This window comes from Protobothrops mucrosquamatus, unplaced genomic scaffold, assembly GCF_001527695.2.
Source record: "Protobothrops mucrosquamatus isolate PMUCROS unplaced genomic scaffold, P.Mucros_1.0 scaffold458, whole genome shotgun sequence".
NCBI classification, from domain to species: Eukaryota; Metazoa; Chordata; class Lepidosauria; order Squamata; family Viperidae; genus Protobothrops; species Protobothrops mucrosquamatus.
The window spans coordinates 127591-149062 of NW_015386780.1; the positions used below are offsets into that span (position 1 = coordinate 127591).

The 21472-nt window shown below is 34.7% G+C and overlaps 1 protein-coding gene across 1 annotated transcript in view; it reads right to left on the bottom strand.

Annotated features, from left to right (window-relative positions):
- Nucleotides 1–12061: 12061 nt before the first annotated feature.
- TUSC3 (tumor suppressor candidate 3) overlaps nucleotides 12062–21472 on the bottom strand; it is a 136750-nt gene continuing 127339 nt past the window's right edge. The window contains exons 8-10 of the mRNA XM_015816489.1: nucleotides 20335–20409; nucleotides 18519–18609; nucleotides 12062–12368 (exon numbers count right to left, since the gene is read on the bottom strand). Of these exons, the coding sequence (XP_015671975.1) occupies nucleotides 12353–12368; nucleotides 18519–18609; nucleotides 20335–20409 (182 nt within the window). The 3' untranslated portion in view covers nucleotides 12062–12352. The remainder of the gene's footprint in view (nucleotides 12369–18518; nucleotides 18610–20334; nucleotides 20410–21472) is intronic.

Consider the following 21472-nt stretch of genomic DNA (forward strand, 5'->3'; position numbering starts at 1 on the left):
GAAACTTCCTGACAGTTAGAACAATTAACCAATGGAACAACCTGCCTCCAGAAGTGGTGAATGCTCCAACACTGGAAGTTTTTAAGAAGAGACTGGACAGCCGTTTGTCTGAAATGGTGTAGGGTTCCTGCCTGGGCAGGGGGTTGGACTCAATGACCTCCAAGGTCCCTTCCAACTTTATTATTATTATTATTATTAAATTGTAAATAATTAGCTTTCTCCTGTCATTCGCCTGAGTAATATTGAAAGTCTTTAAAAAGGTAGACATTTATTTTATGAGTATGTCAGTATAGGTAGTCCTTGACTTACGATTTAGCCCAACATTTCTGTTGCTAAGTGAGACAGTTGTTAAGTGACTTTTGCTGCATTTTACAACCTTTGTGGTCACAGTCGTTAAGTGAATCATTGCAGTTATTAAGTTAATAACAAAGTTGCTAAGGGAATCTGGCTTCCCCATTGACTTTGCTAGTCAGAAGGTCCCAAAAGGTGATCACATGATCCCAGGACATTGTATCCATCATAAATATGAGTCAATTGTGAAGCATATGAATTTTGATCACATGACCATGAGGATGCTGCAACAGTGATAAGTGTGAGAAACGGTCATAAGTCACTTTTTTCAGCGCCATTGTAAGTTTGAACAGTCATTAAACAAACTGCGGTAAGATTACCTGTATAGGAGTTCATTATTCCTCTTGGCACTTTTTAAATACCTGTTTTGTATTCATTAAAATGTAGGCGCATCGTTTTGTAAGTTGTAGTTCTTGATTTGAAAGGTTGTTAAAGTTGCTTGGGTTTAGTTGTCCATGTCTGTTTTATTGGTTTAGCAGTTAAGTGTGAGACAGTTTAGTCTAGTGGTGAAGACACCAGGCTAGAAATCAGGAGACTGTGAATCCAGGTCCTGCCTTAGCCATGATAGCCAGATGATGGATTTTGGGCCAGTCATTCTCTCTCACTCCAATTCACCTCACAGGGTTGTTGTTGTGAAGAAATGGGAAGAAGAAGGATATGTTCCCTGTCTTGAGTTTTTTGTAAAATAATAGATGGGATAAATAAATAATTTTTTTGGGAGAGAGTTTTGTAATCATTGTCTTTCCTTGCAATATATCATATTTTGGTTAATGTACCTAAGCATAGATGATATTATTATAAAAATCCTAATATTTTAAATAATAAATAATTTGGTCTTGTAAAGAATTGAGGTACTGGTAGTTAATCCTGAAAATTTACAAATTAAAACTGTGTATATAATGTTGTTTGGTAGATATGTATTCATCCAATACAAATTTCCTAATCATCTCCAAAAAATGATCCAATCTGATTTAGATTTACAACTCAGTGGAAGTAATTTTATTCAAACTTTCAAACATTTTTTCCCCAAATATATTTGTTCAGATTTGCAAACTTTAAAATCATAGAATCAAGTCTGATTTTTTTTGAAAGAAATCATTTAAGAGCATTAACCAATGTGTTAATACTGTAAGTAGCTTTAGATATTTTATTCTGAAATTAAAGTCAAATAATTGAATTAGTTGACTCAACCTTCAATCAATTGTCCAGTTCAAATATTCATCCTACTATATACTATACAAAAAACACTTGATCACATTCTTGCACTTAATGTTCAGAGAACAACTCTCAAATGCAATGGCAACAAATACTTTTTTTTCTGCAGGATGCACTGACATTTTTTACACAAAAAGGAGGATCTGTTACTTCTTGTCAACTTTTGATCTAGAGGATGGTGGATCTGCTCCCATTTTCCTGCAGCCTAAAATGTGACAGACAAGGGTGGTTAAAGCCATTTAGTAGAGAAGAATGAAGAACTTGTCCAAAATGTCAGCTTTAAGAATAATTGGAATTGAAGGATACAGGGAACATAATATATTTTATAGAGCAACAAAATGAGGGGCATTAAATATAAAGGGTATATATATTTCATTCTTCCTAAAGGTTCTGGTTTTTTTCTTGAGAATTTTTTTTTAAATTTTTCTCTATTACTTAAAAAAGTTTAAGTAATGGAAATTTTATATTGGGGTTCAGATGCCTGCTAGGAATATACATTTTGACATTTGTAAATGGGTTTTGCTGATATATATGATATTGCTACACATAAAAATAAAATTAAAGGCTATCAAATGAGATGGATGATAAATAACTTGTACTTAAGCATATATCATTCTCACATAAAATGTGGTCATTTCACTGTCAAGTAGCTTTTTCAGTAGCTGTTCCATTCCCCCCACCACCACCTTACAATGACAATTAAACCAGATGAAGAAAAAGTTTGATACGTTTCAAAAATAATCATTAGGAAAATTGGTTTACCTATGAGGTCAATGAGCCACTGTATTGCTACTGGTATTAGCATCATAATGAGCTCATCTACAGACCCACATTTACATATTTATTCCAAAATACTTACATAGCAATGGCATAATACTCATAATAATATGAGTACCCCTCAACTTACAACCAATTATTTAGTGACTGTTCAAAGTTACAATGGCACTGAAAAAAAAGACTTATGACTGTTTTTCACACTGTGAATTACTGTGTATTACTAGTTCAGCAATTGAATCTCACTTTACATGAAAGGATCCATATAGTCATGGATGTGATTTCTTACTTATAAACATAGGATCATCAGTCAAAAACATAATTAACCGGTAGCTCAGGTTACTGACATGGAGAAACTTGTGATACTTCAAAAGTATATTCAATGCACATAAGTCAGAAAAGACAAGTAACCTTCCCTGAATTAAAAAATCGTTCACTTTCAAATTTCTTATAGGAGCCCAATTAATGTTTCATCTTTAAAGGTTTGTCAAGGCTATGACTTGGGAGATGTCTCACAAATGCTCAGCTTGGCATAGCAGAACTAGATAAAATTCTTTACAATATTACAACCAGTATGAAGCCATATGAAAGAGATATTTGCCCATTGTCAGTGTAAAGGTGCAATTTCTTCTTATGTCAACCTTATTTTTCTAACTTTCAATAGACTCTTTGCTTCATGGTCTTGAAGCTAAATGGTTGTTGGTTGTTGACATAAATGACATCTCTGTGCTGAGAACTACAGGTGTTTGGCTTAACTCTCACAGATGCAGCAAACCATGAAAATTCAACTTGTGGCATGGATGCTCAAAAAGACAGTGGTAGCAGAATAAGATGACGTTTTGAGACAGGATAAAAAAAATAAAAAAGCCACTACATTTCTCATGCTCGCTTCACAGCTCTGTTATCTAGATCCAAGTTATCTCTGTTACTAAATAGTCCTAAAAATAGACATTATTTATTTGCATAGGTAAAAATCTTACAAGATACAAATTAATAGACTTTCTTGTATCTATATCTACATCTATTTAATTTTGATTAAGAATTTGGATTATAATAATAACATTCCATACAAACTAATCTTAAAGAAAAGAGAATAGAAAAAAGAGTAAATACTTCAAGGAAAAAAGAAAAATAAAAAGTAAAAATATATGAAAGAAAAATAAATATGTAAAAAACTAACTCCCATCCTTGTAGGTTAGAAAAACTCAAGCAATTTTTCCTAGAGAAACCAGGATGATTCTCTGTACTTCCATTCCTGATGGAAAGAGAACTGCAGCTCAGTTTAATGAATACTGACAATGCAATTACATTTCTTATATGCCTTGCATATCCCAGGGAACCTGACAAGGAAACAAAAGGTAGTCCTCAATCCTGTTCCCTATATCATTGTAGAAAAAAAGCAAATGTAAATTGGGGCACCAAGGAATCACAGGATAAGCATTTCAATGCTCATTCTTCAAAGGCATTTTTATCTGTTAGTCTTTGAGTGCCGATCCTTGCTTTGTCTCTCCTTGTTTTTAAGAACACTGCATAAATTAGTAGACATTATTAATATTAACACTGAGTTATCTCCCAAAGGTTTTGGAGAATATGTATTATAAGAAGTAAAATAAGTTTTAACTTTATAATTTCTGGACAAAAATATAAGCTGTGATTCAAACACTCAGCAATATCTAAAGAAACTTACCGTAAATCTTTTATGGATTGTACTAATTAAGGCTGAATGCAGATTTTGAAAGAATTATGGTAGTTCACCAGGGAACAGATAATAAAACACCTGAAAATGCAAAACCAAGGGGGTGCTAAGCACCTGGCATATCCATAAATGTGAAGATGGGTCAGAATTTGATAGACTGATTTAAACTATTACTATATTATTTGTTACTAAAATGCAGACATGTTGTGATCTTATTTCCCCTAAAATTCTGATTTTGGACTTGATCTAGAGTAAAATTGTACACTGTTTAGAATTCAGCAACTGTCTAATCTTAAAAGTGATAAGATTTGAGCCTGTCATGTATGCAATAAAAATTAGGAGTTTTCAAAAAAGCCAAATTCAAATGTGCAGCAGACTTAAGCTCTATAGAAGGAGTTCCTGCACATACTGTAGTTTGGACCAAACAATAAATATAAGATGGGGAAGAGCTGAAGACCAAAATCTTAGCTTTATAATATGCTATCTGGCAAAAAAGACATAGAAGAACAACATGAAGTTTGGAGCTAAACAAAAAAGCTACTAAAATAGTTTCTCACCACAAACATGGACTATCCAGTCAAAAACCAACATTTTGTCAACAGAACAATAGATAGATTAGGTATGTTCACCAGCTTGAGTTATATATAAAGTTAGTATAAAAAAAACTAATAATAATGACAAAAATGACAAATCCAGTGTATACATGTGGCTGTGTGACCAATAATTTAAAATCAATTGCTCAGCATTGAAATGAGGAGTTAAAAAAAAAATCAGCAGAGACTGTGTAAGCTTCCTTTTTTTGCCTGTACCTTGCAATTTTTCTCCTCAGTATTATTGCCCAATCTGTAGTGAGAACAACATATGGAACAAAATGTTCATAGCATCTAACTATTTTTGTTATTGATTGATTTAAGCAAGAATTAAATCAGAAGAGGCAACAAAAGATTATTATAAAGTCCTACTGTAATAAAAAGAAAATAAATTGTGGGAAAGATACTCCTGAGACGTCATTCTTCCCCTAGAAACAATTACTCTTCTTTTCATTAAAAGAAAAAATACCAAGGGACAATTAACAGTAGGCAATAGAGAATTTGCAATCCCATCTCTTTTTCCCCCAAACCTCTATCTGTATATAAACTCTGTCTATATATAAAGACTCCCCAAAGATGAGTTTAACTCTTAATCTAGGAATGACCTTGAGAAGCTGAAGAAGAGCTGCAATAAAGACTATGTCTATGAAGATTCTCAGTCATCCAGGTCATGGTTGTCTCAAGGGTGCTTTCTCAAAAGGCCACTAGACTTTTTCTTTCCCCTTGAGGAAGACGTTTTGCTTCTCACCCAAGATGCTTCTTTGAATTCTGATTGAATGTGGGGAAGGGATGAGGAATATAAATCCTTCCATTTCCCCTCCCCCACAAACACACCATTCAGTCAGAACTGAAGAAGCTTTTTGAATGAGAAGCGAAATGTCCTTTCCTCAAAGAAAAAAAAAGTTCAGTGGCCTTTTGTAAAAGCACCTTTGAGACAACAAAGACAATGGCTAGAAAAGGAAATCTGAGTCCAATGCAGAAATATAATCCCAGGCTTAAACTTCCATTGTTCTTTTGAAGATAAAGGGAGAGGAAGCACACTCAGATTTGCAAGATTCTGTAGACTTATAATAAAAATAGCATTAGCATTCATAACCCTGGTTTCCAGTCTGGTCTGCCTCAAAAGGCTGTCACTTCAGGGACATGAGAATCTATACATTCTTTTTGGCAATAATATGGAAATGGTTAAGTGGTTGCTGCCTTAATAATAATAATAATAATAATAATAATAATAATAATAATAATAATAATAATAATAATAATAATAATAATAATAATAATAATAATAATAAAGTTCGAAGGGACCTTGGAGGTCATCGAGTCCAACCCCCTGCCCAGGCAGGAAACCCTACACCATTTCAGACAAACGGCTGTCCAGTCTCCTCTTAAAAACTTCCAGTGTTGGAGCATTCACTGCTTCTGGAGGCAGGTTGTTCCATTGGTTAATTGTTCTAACTGTCAGGAAGTTTCTCCTTAGTTCTAAGTTGCTTCTCTCCTTGATCAGTTTCCACCCATTGCTTCTCGTCCTGCCTTCAGGAGCCTTGGACAATAGCTTGACTCCCTCTTCTTTGTGGCAGCCCCTGAGATATTGGAACACTGCTATCATGTCCACCCTCATCCTTCTCTTCGTTAAACTAGACATACCCAATTCCAGCAGCCTTTCCTTATATGCTTTGGCCTCCAGTCCCCTAATCATCTTTGCTGCTCTTCTCTGTACTTTCTAGAGTCTCAACATCTTTTTTACATCGTGGTGACCAAAACTGGATGCAGTATACCTCTGTCTTAAAGGGAATATGTAATTCTGATGCTTTGTAGAGGTGATTTTCCTACTAGTGACTTAAAGCATATTCCAGAGTCCTTGTAGCAGAGTAATAGTAATGAGGACAGATTTGCATGCTTGCTTACTGAAAAGTAAGACTCACATGGTGCACATAATTTCAAATTTAATAAGAAGCAGTGAAAGGATCTATCTCTACGTACCCATATCTGAGTATCTGTGCAGTATCTGAGTATCATATCAAACTAAACCATGAATTCAATATAGTCTTTTGGATAATTCAGCTGTAGTCAAGGGCTTCATGGTAATGCATGAACCCTGCAAGCAGTGATTTAATTAAACCATAGCAATGTATCACAGAACACATGTACCAATCAGGCAACATACCTAATTGGGACATGAGGAAAATAAGCATGTTGTGTGGATACCAAACTGAGTTAAGTTAACTTTCTCTACTTAGGGTATTTCCCCTGTCTCATGAACTACTTATTAGAGGGTCAACTGTCCATAACTGGAGTTCTAGACAAAGTTAACTAAACATTTATTTCTTTTCTTGTTAGATTTATACCTCACCTTTATTTTATGAAACTCAAGATGGTATACATATTACTTCCTCCTTATTTTTTTTCCCCACAACAATCACCTATGAGGTGGGTTGAGAACAGAGTCATTGATCCAAATGTGTCTAGTCAGCTTCCATGCCTAAGACAGAATCAGTCTTTCTACTTTCCAATCCAGCACCTTAGCCAGTATCCAAAGGGGGGTGATCAGAAAAGTCAAGATGGTAGCCACAACCACACAATGAAAGCATTACAACACACATTAGAAAGTGGCAGGATTTTGAACTCAGAGTTGTGGCCACCTTTTTCCTCCCTGGTCGTATTCTGTATTAATTTGGTAAAATGAACAAGACAAAGAATGAAGAAAAGGGAAAGGAATACAAATAAAATAAGCTTTACATTAGACCTAAGGTTGAAGTTGTTGCCCCATCTTGACTTCTTTGATTTCCTCCCTATGAACAATCCTTACCTTAAACTAATGAGTGAAGTTTGCAGATTGTTTTAATGGGTGATGAAAGAAGCTGTATTATTTGTGAAATGCAGGTGCATTTGAAAAAGCTTGGATTTTTTGCTTCAAAATCATTCCCTACCTGTTCATGTACGTACTAGAATTGTTCAGGTGTATCTTGATGGCTGTCTCCTCTAGCAGGTGGCTCTGTTATTTTTTAAATGAAAGAAAGTGACCTAAAGCTATTGTAGAAAAAGAATTCATGCTAAGTCACTGGGAGGAACCAAGACATCTTTGAAGTGACAGGCTTCCAAACTAGCAGCTTTTTACAAGGTTAAAGTTTTTCTTGCTCTTCCTTCTTGAGAACATTTATGGAAATATTTCTATTCTGCACAGAGTCGCTGTATCAGTGAGATAGGTGGCATAGAAATTTAATAAATAAATACAAAGAAGACAAAACCATACCACTTTCTCAAGAATGGTAGGACCAGAATTCAGGATTCCTTGAATGTCAGAGGACATCCTATTGGGTTAGACCAGCAGCTCATTCACTCCAGCTCACTCTTACTTCACTTATAGTTGCCAATTGGGTGAAAGATTGACTCTGTGATCTTCTGGATCAAAAGCATGTGCTGCGGACAGCCAGAATCTTCCCATTTTATAACACTAGTGAGTGAACTCTACTTATCATGAAGAAGAGTATAGGGAAATATTTTCTTAATCACTTCCATTTGGCTATTTTCTTCATTGGTTACTATTAAAACTCATGAATCAGATTTATTTGTTAAAATTACTTTTACTTTGCCAATGGCAGTTCAGCTGCAGTAACTAAGCAGATTTTGCTGACATTTCTTGGCATTATTATTGTATTTTGCTTCATTCATCTGGCTCTTTCCAGATGTGTGGGGAGTACTATTCCCAGAATGCTTATTTCAACATATGGATATACAGGACTTTTTGCATATTGTCCTTGTATCCACTTCTGCCCTTTTTCCTTTTTTACCTACTTAGGAACAGGACATATTGAATACTTTGAGCCTCAAGCATATTTAACTCTAAGAAAACTCCCTCATTTATGGGTCTCTGAACTTTGGTTTGAAAATAAATTAATCTTTGGTAGAAACGTCACCCAAATTGAAAGACAAATAATTTTGATAGAATTGCTATTATTAACAAATCCAGTTGCTTATGATTTGGTTCATCTTGAACATTTGTTATAGTGAGAGTCTGTTAGGTCAACATAATAGTTTTAAGGATTGATAAAGCTTAGATCTTCAAGACTAAAAAAACAAAGATTACATAAGTCATTTAATGTGAATACTATCAATTTTCTGCAACAACACTGGCCTCTCCAGCTGTTTTCATCTTTTATTACATATTTAGCTTTCTTCAACTTAATCTTTAGAGACTTTGTATTACTGGCTCCAGATAAACCTTAATGTAAAAGACTGTCAATCTATTGAAACACTGAATGCATAAAGAGAGTACAGAGAGACAGAGATAATCTATAGTTTTTCTTTTCCATCAAATTATAAAAGGCATCTATTGATGTCCATGTTCTACACATTTTGAACAGCACTTTTATAGTAAGAGTTGGAAATAGTGTTTTCTTGGAATCTTAGGAATCAGGGATTTACCAAGATTTCTTCTGAGAGCTTGATAAAGTATTTTTTAAAGTAAACCATTGGGTAAGTTCTTTCTCTCCAGCTAAATGAATATTTCATGAAGGATTTTGCAGTTGATCGCTGTGTGGCTGGGAGGTGGGTTGGTTATCAGATCAGATTACATGTCCAGAAAAGGAAATATTTGTCAACGTTGCAGAAGATGTCAACTAAACAATCAAGTTGAGCCTAAGATATATTATAGAGATATTGTCATGCCCAAGCCCAAAGAAAAACACAATGAGATCCTTGAATCCAATCCTTTATTTGCTTACACCTAATGATAGAATCTTGCCAAACTTAAACTATACTCTTCAAACCTACATAGATGCAGAAAGATTCTACAATGTGTCTATCCTAAAACATCTTCCCCCTTCCTCATCCGTCTCAGGACTTAATCTGCGTCTATCTTTGGAAAAACTCTGTTGCCAAAACTTTTGTCCACAAATTTTCCAGGTGCATTATCTATCATAGATTATTTTTTTAAACAAAATGATTAAATTTTATTGCTACTTTTTAAAAACTTAAACCTCTATTACAAGTGAGATGCACATTCAATGACCTAATAAGCAAAACATTGTTGACACTAATTTCATTCCTTCAAACTGAATTAAAAAAAATTCTATTTATTCATTTTAGAGGTTTTCCACTCCAAAGCAATTATATAGCTCTATGATTCTATATTCAGAGTCTTTGAAAATGATTTTGAATGTTGTGGTAACAAAATAAAAAAAATGTAATGTTTAATTAACTTAATTAAAAATTTAGAATCAAAATATTAATTTGATTTTTAATGCTATATGCTTCAAAGATGTTTTTGGATGAGATATTCTACTGAGTTATGCTTTTTTGGATTGATATGCATAAACTCTCAACATTAATTTTATATCTTATAGTGAAAATGTGTATCTTATTGAATATTTAATAAAAATAGTTTAAAAATGACCAAAACCTTGCAAAATTGCCAAATTTTATAAAATCTTGCCATGGTGAAACTTTACAATATCCAGACAAGATATTAAGTGAACTTGTGAGATTTGAAAATCTTGTGATTTATGTCAATCTGAAAATATGGTGGGGTACTCCTTTTGATGATGTATGGAACTGTAAAACATTCTTTTATCTATGGCTCATTCATTTGATTTCAGAGATGAAGGATCTACTCAAATCTTTCCTAAAAACTGTGTCTGAACATAATATGCACACCAAACATGTTTACCAAGAAATAATAAAATTGAACATAACTTGTTTAATATGATTGCAACTTTCCCACATTCCTATGCAGACATCAATTCAAAAGAAATAATGTGAGCAATCTATGATATTGGGTTTGATTCTTGCTGCCAATAAATATGCATAAACTTGAAACTCATCAACAGGAAATCAGTAGTGAAGATGTGATGTCCGTCAGGAACTGAGTCTCCATTGAAACCCAATGGATCAGACTGGTGTGTGGAAAGGCCTATGGACCTGAAGTTCATCATTCCACTTATATGCTGTCTTTATACTGTCAAATGTATTCTGCTTCCGCCAACCCTCACAAAGGACACAAATATTAGAAGATAATAGAAATCCTTAACTGGAATCTAATAGATCTTGACACTTTCTGATGTTATCAGGGACAAGCTGAGTTTTTGGTAGATTGATACTCTAATAGCACTCCAGTATTTTTTTGATGAGCCTGAAATAAGTTAGATAGTGCACTTTTGGCTGGGATAGCTCTTGCACGTAATGCAATATTTTTTTAAATAAACTTTTATCTGGAATCTTTTTCTTGTCTAGAATTTGATGAATGAACATGTTTTATAACTTTCCATAAAACCGTAACATGTATTATGAATTCTGTTCGCAGTGTTCGACAAAATATGACAGAGAGAGAAAGGGGGAGAGGGAGAGAGAATTGTTTAACTTCTATAGATTATATATTGGATTAATAAGTAACCATTGGTTAGATATAACATTTTTCTGTTAAACATTTTTGTTAAAAATGGGTTAAACCAACAATAAACCTAAATTATTTGATTACCACTAGTTTATCACAAAATTTACAATTTTTCACTTTGGTATGATGTCTGCCTTCTTTTTAGCACTATCATTTTCATCTCCAATATTCAATAGGAAGATGAACCGATGAAACAAGCTGTAGTAATTCACCCAATTACTCTTGTTCTCGTGCAAAATGGCTTACATGGGCAGACTTAATTTCTGAGTATGAAATGTCAGCTTTATCAAGTTACTGAATCTAAAATGTCAATTCCATCAAGTCACTGAGTAAACTTGCTGCCACTTAATAGGTGAATACTAAAATGAATGTTAACATGATGCTCAAGCTCCCAATTTATCTTAAGATTCTTTAGGGCAAGGATGCCTCAGTTGTTTTTCTAACCACTTACTGAAGCCTGGAAGATAGCCCTCTTTTTTCTTGATAAAGGAATATCCAGATGTTCCTTAATTATAATCCATTGCAAACTGTGAACCTCTTTCTTAGGTTGTGATCCATAATAATAATATTTAGAATGCTTAATTTACCAATGTGGCTAAACATGGGAAAGACATCTAGCCATTCCAACAGATCTCTGCCAGATCAGGCTACCAAAAGAAGGGAGGTGCCACTTAATTCCTCCCTTGTAAATCAATGACACAAAGATTTCTGGAGTAAAGGGGAAACATATCTAATTGGTTGTGAATGGAAAGTTTGGAAACTTTATCAACATATCCCTTGGCTGCATATGCACATTCTAATGTAGCTTTTAAAAAATCAACTAATTTGATCTTAAAATAGTAATTCTAAAATTAGTAATTTTATAAAGGACAATGGAAATTAAAAGACATAAACTTCAATGTTACTATATTTCATTTATGTGTTACTTATTAGACAAATCTGGTTTGCTGTTACTAAATAATTAAAGCATGTGACTATTTTCAAACTTCCACCTGAAGTCTGTCCAACCACAGCAAAGCAACAAAAACAAAATCTTTTCTGGTAAAATTAACTTTATTGAAAATTAAGAACACAAGTGCTGTACGTTTTCATTCCTGTTTATCACATTTCCTATTTAGATATCCAATGTTTACTCTGTATTATAAATTTTATGAAGCATTTAGTAATAAGATACAAAAACAAAATTGTCTTCTTCACACAAGTGTTGCAAATAATCACAGGAAGCAGATGCTTGAAATAGAAAGACTCTTGAAAAACATGAAATGTTTGTATACAAGTACTATCAGTAGATGCTTGTCTTTGCAGTAAACATTAGCCTTATGCAAATCTCACTTGAATTCACTTAATTAAGAAGCTGAAAAGAAAGAGAAAATGAGTAAATGCAACAATAATGGGCACATATGTAGCTCTCACATTACTCTTGTAAGTAAAATTAAGATTTGTAACTTTGGAGACTTGGAAAAGCTAATAAATATTAGCACATTAGAATCACAATGATATAATGAATCTGTGCAAAATGTAAACTTTTAATGATGTTCTAATTGTCTGAAGAGCTGAAAGGGAAAAAAAGTAGACATTTAACAAATTATATATTTTGCAATATCAGGGGATGCCTTAAACGTTTGTGACAAATATCAGGTTTTAAAAAACTGAACTGCAATTAAATAGTGGTAAAAATTACAAGTATGTAATCTGTGGATATAGGCTGTATATGGGTACCCATATAAAACTACTGAAATACAGCAGCAACATTTATTTTTTAAAAAGATCTTGCCTCAAAGATATGTTAATGTTTCTATTATAAACTTTAAAATGTTTCAGCCTCTGGCAAGATAAATACGTTAGGCCTTCACAGGTTTAATTTAAAAGAAAAAGCAGTTCCAGTGACTATAGTTGCCTATCACTTTTAACACTTTTAATTATTTCAATGTAATTATTTGGAATGATGGCCAAAAAAAATAGTTCAGTAGAATTCACTCTAGCACAAGCTTATCAGTGGGGTCTTATCTAACAAAAAAGAATTAAATATTTTGTCACAGTAGGTATAGATGTTCTCACAAAATGGCTTCCATGGGGCGGCTTCTACTTCCATAGTAGTTGCTATGATGGCCACAATCATTCACAAGTTATTATTTACTAGGACACATATATATGTTACAAAAATTATCACTTACACAAGTATTCCGATCTGCTTATTTCTTATAATTATTTTGTGCATGTGTGTTAGCTTGAAAACAAAGGAGTTTTATCGCCTCCTCCCACAGCCCCCTCACCAGCAGCCCCCCTGGAGGAGAGTCCCCCTGGGCGCGGCCCATGCGAAGCAGCGCAGCCAAGGACATGGTAGTCGGGCAGTGTGGAAAAGACTCCGCCCTTGCGCCCCATCGCATGCAGATGATGCTGGAGGGCATGGGCGGAGGGCGTGGCCACCATGGCACAGCTGGGCTGCCTGCATGATCTGTGGCAGGCCGTGGAGGTGGTGGGTGGCCCAGTGGGCAGGGCGGAGCGGGGACAGATGGGGAGGCGGTTTTTGGGCACTCGGTTTCTAAAAGGTTCGCCATCACTGGCATATACTGTATTTATCTGGACTTTTAATGAGGCTAACAAAATAATCATAAATAATAGCCATTGCCAGCCATGTACAGTATACAATTTCCCAACACCACATAAACTGTACTTTTATATCTATTAGAACATTTCTTTCTTCTCCTCTGTATGCTGAAGAGATTCAAACATAGAAACTTTTCCTCATAGGACAGTTACTCCATTCTCTCCCTCTCTTTCCCTCACTTTTCAGAGAGATATTGTAGAGATAAAGGACAATGCTACAATATTATTTTTCAGATATAGTGACTAAAAATATCCATAATGTCCTAGGTATTGCTCTACTACAGATTTATACCAAAGCATTTACATTATTTCCATTTTTCCTCTCCAAAGAATCCCCAATCTGTCAATTTGAAATTTATTTAATTTATAATCAGCTGCCCTTTTTAATTGTAGACCAAGAATGGATTTGCTATTTTTATCAAATCACCCCAAAATACCTTTTTAAGTTAGACATTGTCAGTACAAACCTGGTTAGCATATAAAGTACATGATTAAGACTTTTTTTTGGTTACCAATGTGAATTACACTGAAACATCCTTTAAATGTTTTTGTATCTCAGATTTAGAGAGATTTAGAGGAGAGCCCCAGCTAATCCACCACATGCTTTCAGCAAAAGAAACAAAGAGATGATTATGTTTAACTTTAATTGCTATGTCTTCTCAGCTGTTTTCTCCCAAAATGAGAGCTGTCTGGGCAAAAGAGAAAGCTGATGGGCTGTCAAAATGCCATTCTTCTTACAGTCTTCAATTCCTACTAAAGCTATAATGATGTCACAACATCATTCCTTTGAAAAAATAAAATTTTTCACATGAGCAGCACCCATTAGTAAGCTGCAGTCAAGTGTGTGTAGATGACAAAAAGTTTGTTTGAACTAGGAAACAGGAGAGTGCACCTTGTGTATATGAAGAGGTAAAATCAAACCAAGTAGTTTTAACTAAAATTATGAAACTGGTAAGGGTTAAGATCAGATTCACCTGTGAAATTAGTAAGAGTTTAGATGGCTGAGTCAAGAAGCAGTTGCCAAAAAAGCCAATGCTGTCCTAGGCTGCATCAACATAAAGATCATGTGAAGTGTTGGCACCACTTTATACTGCACACAACAATACAAAAAAAAAATGTTGAGACTCTACCATAGAAAAGTCAGAGAAGAGCAGTAAAGATGATTAAAGGACTGGAGACTAAAATGTACAATGAACATTGAGGGAGCTGGGTATGTCTAGTCTAACAAAAATAATGATTAGGGGTGATGTGATAGCAGTTTTCCATTATTTGAGAGGGGTAACTATTCTCCAAAGCATCTGAGGCCAGGGCAAGAAGTTACGGATGGAAGCTTATCAAAGAGATCCAACTTAGAATTAAGAAGAAAATTCCTCTCAGTGAGAATAATCAATTGCTTGCCTCCAGAAGTTGTAGGTGCTCCATCACTGGAGGTTTTTAAGAAGAGCCTGGACAGCCATTTGTCCAGAATTGTATAGGGTCTCCTGCTTATACAGGGGCTTGGAGTAGAAGACCTCAAAGGTCCCTTCCAACTCTTTTATTCTGTTATCTGTTAAATAACACTTATCAAAAAGTTAGGACTGCTTATAGTTCCTATGTGTAAGTCATAACTACTTGTTGGGTCTCTAATAACCTGTTATTTCATGTTTTTTCATTAACATTACAAATCTGAAAATAAGTACTGGCTTTTAAAATATTTTAAAACAGCCCAAGATCCTTCCTTTTTTCTATTTCTCAATATTTCTTACTCCTTTTCTCCACCTTCTATTATCAATGATGCAGGTATTTCTTAGCAAATGAGTCCACACACTTATGTATTGGTTGTCCTCTTCATTTTTCTTCCATCTTTCCTAAGCATTTCTAGAGAGCTGGGTCTTCTCTTAATGTCTCCAATGACTGTGGGGCGTACAAGTTTCAGTAATTCTGCAGGGACAGTGTCAACACTTTAAGTCTTGTTGGTTCATCGCCCATATCACCTCTTCCTCACGGATTGCCAATTCTATTTCTACTTCTCTTTTCTCATCATCCTGAGATTGCGCCCCTTTGCTACCTGGGTACAGCTCTTCAATATATTCTTGTCATCTGTTCTTAATGCCTTGTTGGTTGGACAGTTCTTTTCCTTGCTTGTTTTTAATGATACCTTTACAAGCAATAAATGGTGCCCGGATCATTTTGACTTGCATAAATGCATTCCTGGTGTTGACCCTTCATGTAGTCTGCTTCAAGCTGTTTACGTAGCTCATCCAAGTAAACTTCATTATCCTTCCTTGCTGCTATCTGGAAAGCATGCATTCAGTCTTCTTACTTCTTCCCATTTGCCTACTGCCTTGGTTGCTTTTCTTTGCTCAACTGTTTTGATGATTTCATCTGAGAGCCTCTTGCACTTTTCTTTGGCTTCCTGTATGGTATGTGCTCTTCTGCAATCCCAACAATGGCTGAATTTCCTGCTGCAGTTCATCAGGTGTCTTCTCAGAATTGTTCAGCAGTTGAAACCTATTTTTCAATTTTATGAGTAGTATAGATTTTGGTGACATCAAACTTCTTTGGAGGCACTGCCTTTTTGATGGTGCATAATTTGACTTTAATCTTTGCCACAAACACTTCATGATCTGAACTGCAATCAGCACTTGGTGAGGTCCAAGTACATAAGTGGCTCTTGTGCTTTTTGAACCATATATTCATGATCCTAAATCCGTTTTCTTAGCAAAATTGTACCAAATGCCTGTCTCCTCTTGTTTGCCAACCTTTGCATTGAAATTGCCCAAAATGTAAACAATGTCTTTTTTAGACACTTGTTGCAGAGTTTCTCGAAGCAAAATTGTTGGGCCATAGACTTGGATAACTGTAAGGTTGAAAGGCTTGGCACTTGACTCTGATGGTCATAATTCAATCACTGACAGTTGAGTAGTTTTCCACTGGTCTAGAAAGTTTCTTACTTGCAATAAACACACCACTCCATTTATTTTCCTGGTATCGTGTCTGAATAACAGACAGTGAAGTCCTCAGACTAGAAAAAGCCATTGTCTGCCCAGTATAGTTCGATGACACCAAAGAGATCAATTTCCAACCTGATCATCTCTCATTTGACAATATCCAATTTACTCTGACTCGTTCTTCTGACATTCCATGTGGCTATCCAATGTATATCTGTACAACACAGACATTTGCTTATGCCACTGGCTGCCTCAGAAAGTGGGATTCCTGTTGTCCTATTGTTGAGCACTCTGACATGTTTGAGATTCTATTCACATAATCTTCTTGGTGAGTTTTTTTGTGGAGTAGGTTCTTTCTCCAACTCTGTAACTCACTTTTTGACTGTTTCCCAGGGACAGCAACTGCTGCACTCCTTGTAAACCCAGATGACAATCGATCTGGCATGGGATTTTTCTGTTGTCTCATATTTAATGGGTCTCTGAATACTCTTGGTTTGGCTTTTCTTATGAGACCTGTCTGGCTTGGGTGACCCTTTTGGTATACTTTCTGATGGTTTATCTCCAGCACAGCCCTCAACTACAACAGAACACACAACCCTTCCCCTGCGACAAGGGGGTATCCACATAAAGGGGTGATTTTTGTACAAATCTGTTTTTTTAACAGAAGAGAAAAAAGTTTCCAATGAACAACAGAAATGGGATGTAAAACATAATGATCATTCAACAATAGTTTATCACATTTTCCCCTTCAAGTCTATGTGTGTGTGTGTGTGTGTGTGTGTGTGTGTGTGTTTAAATTTATATTATATGGCACTCTCCAAGTACTTAGAAGCTGGAAAATTACCAAACCACTTGGGCTAGAGGAGTCATGATTGAAATTTTGAATGAAGTCCTATCTCTATTTGCATCAGTATCCCTCTTCCCACTAAAACTCCAGTAATTACTTGATGTTACCTGATGATATTTACATAAAATATTATGTAAAACCTGTTACTGAAGAAAAAGAAATATTTGAAAACTCAATTTATTCCCAGCTTTACTTTTGATGCCTACTAGAAGTAATAACCAGGAAAACTCAGAGAAAATGGGAAAAATGCTACTTGACCTGCGCCTTAAGGTTGAGTTAAAGGGAGATGGGAAAGTGGGAAAACTGGCACTGCTTTTCTCAGAGCCACTGATTTGGTAACATTGGAATCTCTTGCATTCTGTAATATTAACAGATGTTTTAGATCCAATTTCAGATTGAGGGTCACAGGATAGAGCTGGTTCCTATTGGTAACACTGCAACATATGAGCGGGAACCAATGGTCTTCTCTGGAGGATGAAATTGAGAATAAGTCCTCTTCTTAATACTCAGAATGTAATAATTTTGGAAACAACATGTGACAATTTCCCAAATCACCAAAGATAGTGGGATTTGAAAGCTGAAATACAATTGCATAAGCTTCATTGATATTCATTGGACAATGCCTATGTGCTTTTTGTTGACAAGCAGTTCTGTTGACAAGCAAAATGTTGTCTCTGCCATATTGCAACTCTGGAGTCAGTTTGCAGACTGGACATTTATTCCAGGAAATATCCTTTTCTTACTAGTACTCAGTTTCAAAATCTTCTTGAAATGGAATGACTCATAAACTGATTTCCTTCATAATCTACTTTAATTCTAGCTGAGGTCCTCCCCCAAACATCAACCTGTTTCATATTATAGAATGAATCACCATTCAGAAAGGCTATCTGTTTCTACTGATAGACAAGAATGTTCTTCATACAGTTATACTTTGCTTGGAATTATCCTCCTAAAATGCAGAATGTCATACATTATTATGTGCTCAACCAAATAAAACCTTCAAATGCCGGTCCAACTTATTTGTTCATAAATTCATGAGTCTCAGTGCAAAAAGTTGGAAGCAGATTGCTGGCAGAATGAGGTTACTTGAACGGATTGGCCAAATGGATTTGTGGCTTACCTGTATGGATAGCCATGGTATTTGGAACGGAATATTGACAACAGGAAGCTGAAGAAGAAAACTACCAGACCCAATCCTACTAGGCATATTACTGGAAGAAAAAAAAATCTGTATCATTATATTCCATTTTAGGTAAAATGACATACAGGCATATTTTGAAATACATAATGTTAATTGGGTCATCTCTTGCTGCCCTTATGTCACCAGTGGCAACACTATAGTCTTTTAAGAAAAATAGATTTTCAGCAGATTAGCTTTCCTTGACAATATAAATGAGAAAATGACTAATAATAAGAAAAAGAGGACAAAAGGCAGCAGTTCAAAAAGCATTCAATAATTCTGAAATGTTCATTATTTTAGAGTATTGGGAAGAATGGAAAATAAAAACAAACCACAGCATTTTATTTGCCCATTGTTAACAGTTCTCAAACCTTCAGCATACAGACCATGGCATACATTAAAAAAGGAAGAAGAGTTGTCCAGGTCTTATTAAGGAGTAAGCTAGACAACCCCATGCATATTTTCTTAATCACAACTATGGTATTTTCTGTATGAAAACTACATTTTCTTTACATACTATTTTTGTTGTGAAAAAATCTAATAGGTGTTTTTTTTAAAAAAATATGTTTAATGCCATTCGCAAGAGTGGGATATGGATGTAGCTTGGACCGCCAACATGTTAAAATCCCCTATTTTCCATAGCAAAAATTTCCAATTCTCAACCCAGCTCCCTCCCTATCACCACCATTATCTACACATGTCCCCCCATTTCATTTTAAAAGCACAATTCAGTCTGCTGTTAATTGCATTCAAGACATTGTACTGACGTATCATTACTTTACTTTTAAAGTCAGTGAACACACCACTTCATTAATAGAATTTAATTTTCTAAGTAAGGCTTTGATGATTTCTACAGTCATTGTTATATTAGCATTCATCTTGTTACTAGACTTTCGCTATTCTATCAATTCAGAAATACCTGCTATAACTAATTTCTTTCTTGTTTCAAAGAGAAACTCTGCCAACTCCCTTCTTAATTTTTCAACTGGCTCTTTGGTATGCATCAAAGCAGTATCAACTTTCTGATTATTCTTTTTAACATTTTTTTACCTCCTGGGCCCATCCTAGTTACAAAAGGAGTTTATAAAATGACTGAAAGTTTAACTTATCAACTTGGAATACAGCACATTTCAAAGAACTTGCTCTCTTTCAAGTTCTCCTTTTTACTTAATGCGATTGTGAATTCAGTTTAAAGCATCCTCTTTGCATAAAAGAAAGGTGCCTTTTTCCTTAGATGTTTGCTGTATCTGTTTTTTTTAATTAGAGGAGAAAGACAGACAGACAGCTGATGCATAAATGTGGAGAAATGATCCCATATTCATATGTAGAAGCTAAAATAGTTGGTAGTTGGGAAAAAAGTCAATGCAGACAAAGGTCTATAGTTACCCTTTTGAATTTTCAATATAGCATATTATAGTGGAATGTCAACTGTTCACTTCCTCCCACCTACTATTTCGGAAACTTGGCCACTGCTAAGAAAGAATAAAGGATGTGTATCTGTATAACAAATCATAGCTAGTTCTAAATGGTCCACAAGATCAGTTCTTTGTTCTGTATTAAGCAGCGTATGTAATAGAAGACAGAACGCATTTCAAATAACTTGTAGATCTCTGCTCTTATATTGCCAATGTATTCACTGTGATAAACATGGGCACAGCTTTTAATAAACTGTGGGTTTCCATGGCAGTTTGCTGTAGTTGCACTCATATTTTAATGGCAAGAAAAGAAATTATTCATTTTCCATCAAACAACTTACTTCTCCTTTTCCCAACATCTCCCTTGGAGGTAGCAGCTTCATTCAAAAGAACCATTCCCATAGTGATAGCAGCATCGATATTGTTGTCAAGGAAACTATAAAAATGTTGAAGTTTCACAAAGCAAGCAGTACATCTTTAACCTTAACAGGTATTAATTTACTGGTTTTAAAAATATTAAAGGTGTTTATCAATAGTAAGTATATGCAGAGCTCTAAGGAAAGGATAACACATTATTAATTCCTATCTATAATATACATGTTAATGATTATTCCCTCAAAGCTACATTTAGATTATTTCATAAAGTATCAAATAGAATAGAAATATGTTTAATTATCCAAGTATGCTAATGATATTTCATTGAATTAGTAAGTATATAAAGTGAGATGCTTAAAAGGTCATGTACTGGTATTTCGGGTAGTGCAAAATGAATGTCACCAGGATATATACAGGATGTATAAAATAATTTCTTGTCTATTAAATCATGTAAATAGTACACAAAATGCAATTTCTTAACCAGTGTCTTCAAGATGGTTAGGATCCACCCACTATGCTGCAAGGATGGAATAACATCACTGCATCAGCAAATGTTTTTAGTGACTAGCCTTTTAGCTCTTAATTGCTACAGTAGCTTTTACAAATGCAAACAAGAATGAAATAATTTAATCGATTTGTAAATATCCTAAGCTGTTCCTAAACTTATTTGAAAGTGTATCAAAAAAAAGGCAACTCATATAACTCTAATTAACATCTGTTCCAGTTACTCAGTCTACAACTAAATGGGATTGGTGCTTTGTGAAAGATGCTATCTACAGCTTTTTTTAAAAAGGGGGAAAAATAAACAATAGTAAACAAAACCCTTCCGGTTTTAAAATTGATCATTTATATTTAGTATTTGCCAACAGTAAATCAAAACTGCAATTCTTGTAAAAAGCTTAATGTAACTTACCAAATTGTTTGATTTTAGGTAGATAATATTGAAGAGAACTGTTTACTGTCCTAATTTATAGTATAAACTGAACCTGTCCATGCATATCACAATTTCAACTGTGCTTATTGTTAGTATTACATTTCAATTTCACTTCTTTGTGAAAATAAAGTCAGGGAGAGGTTATGTTAGATCGCGCAGGCAGTAAGACA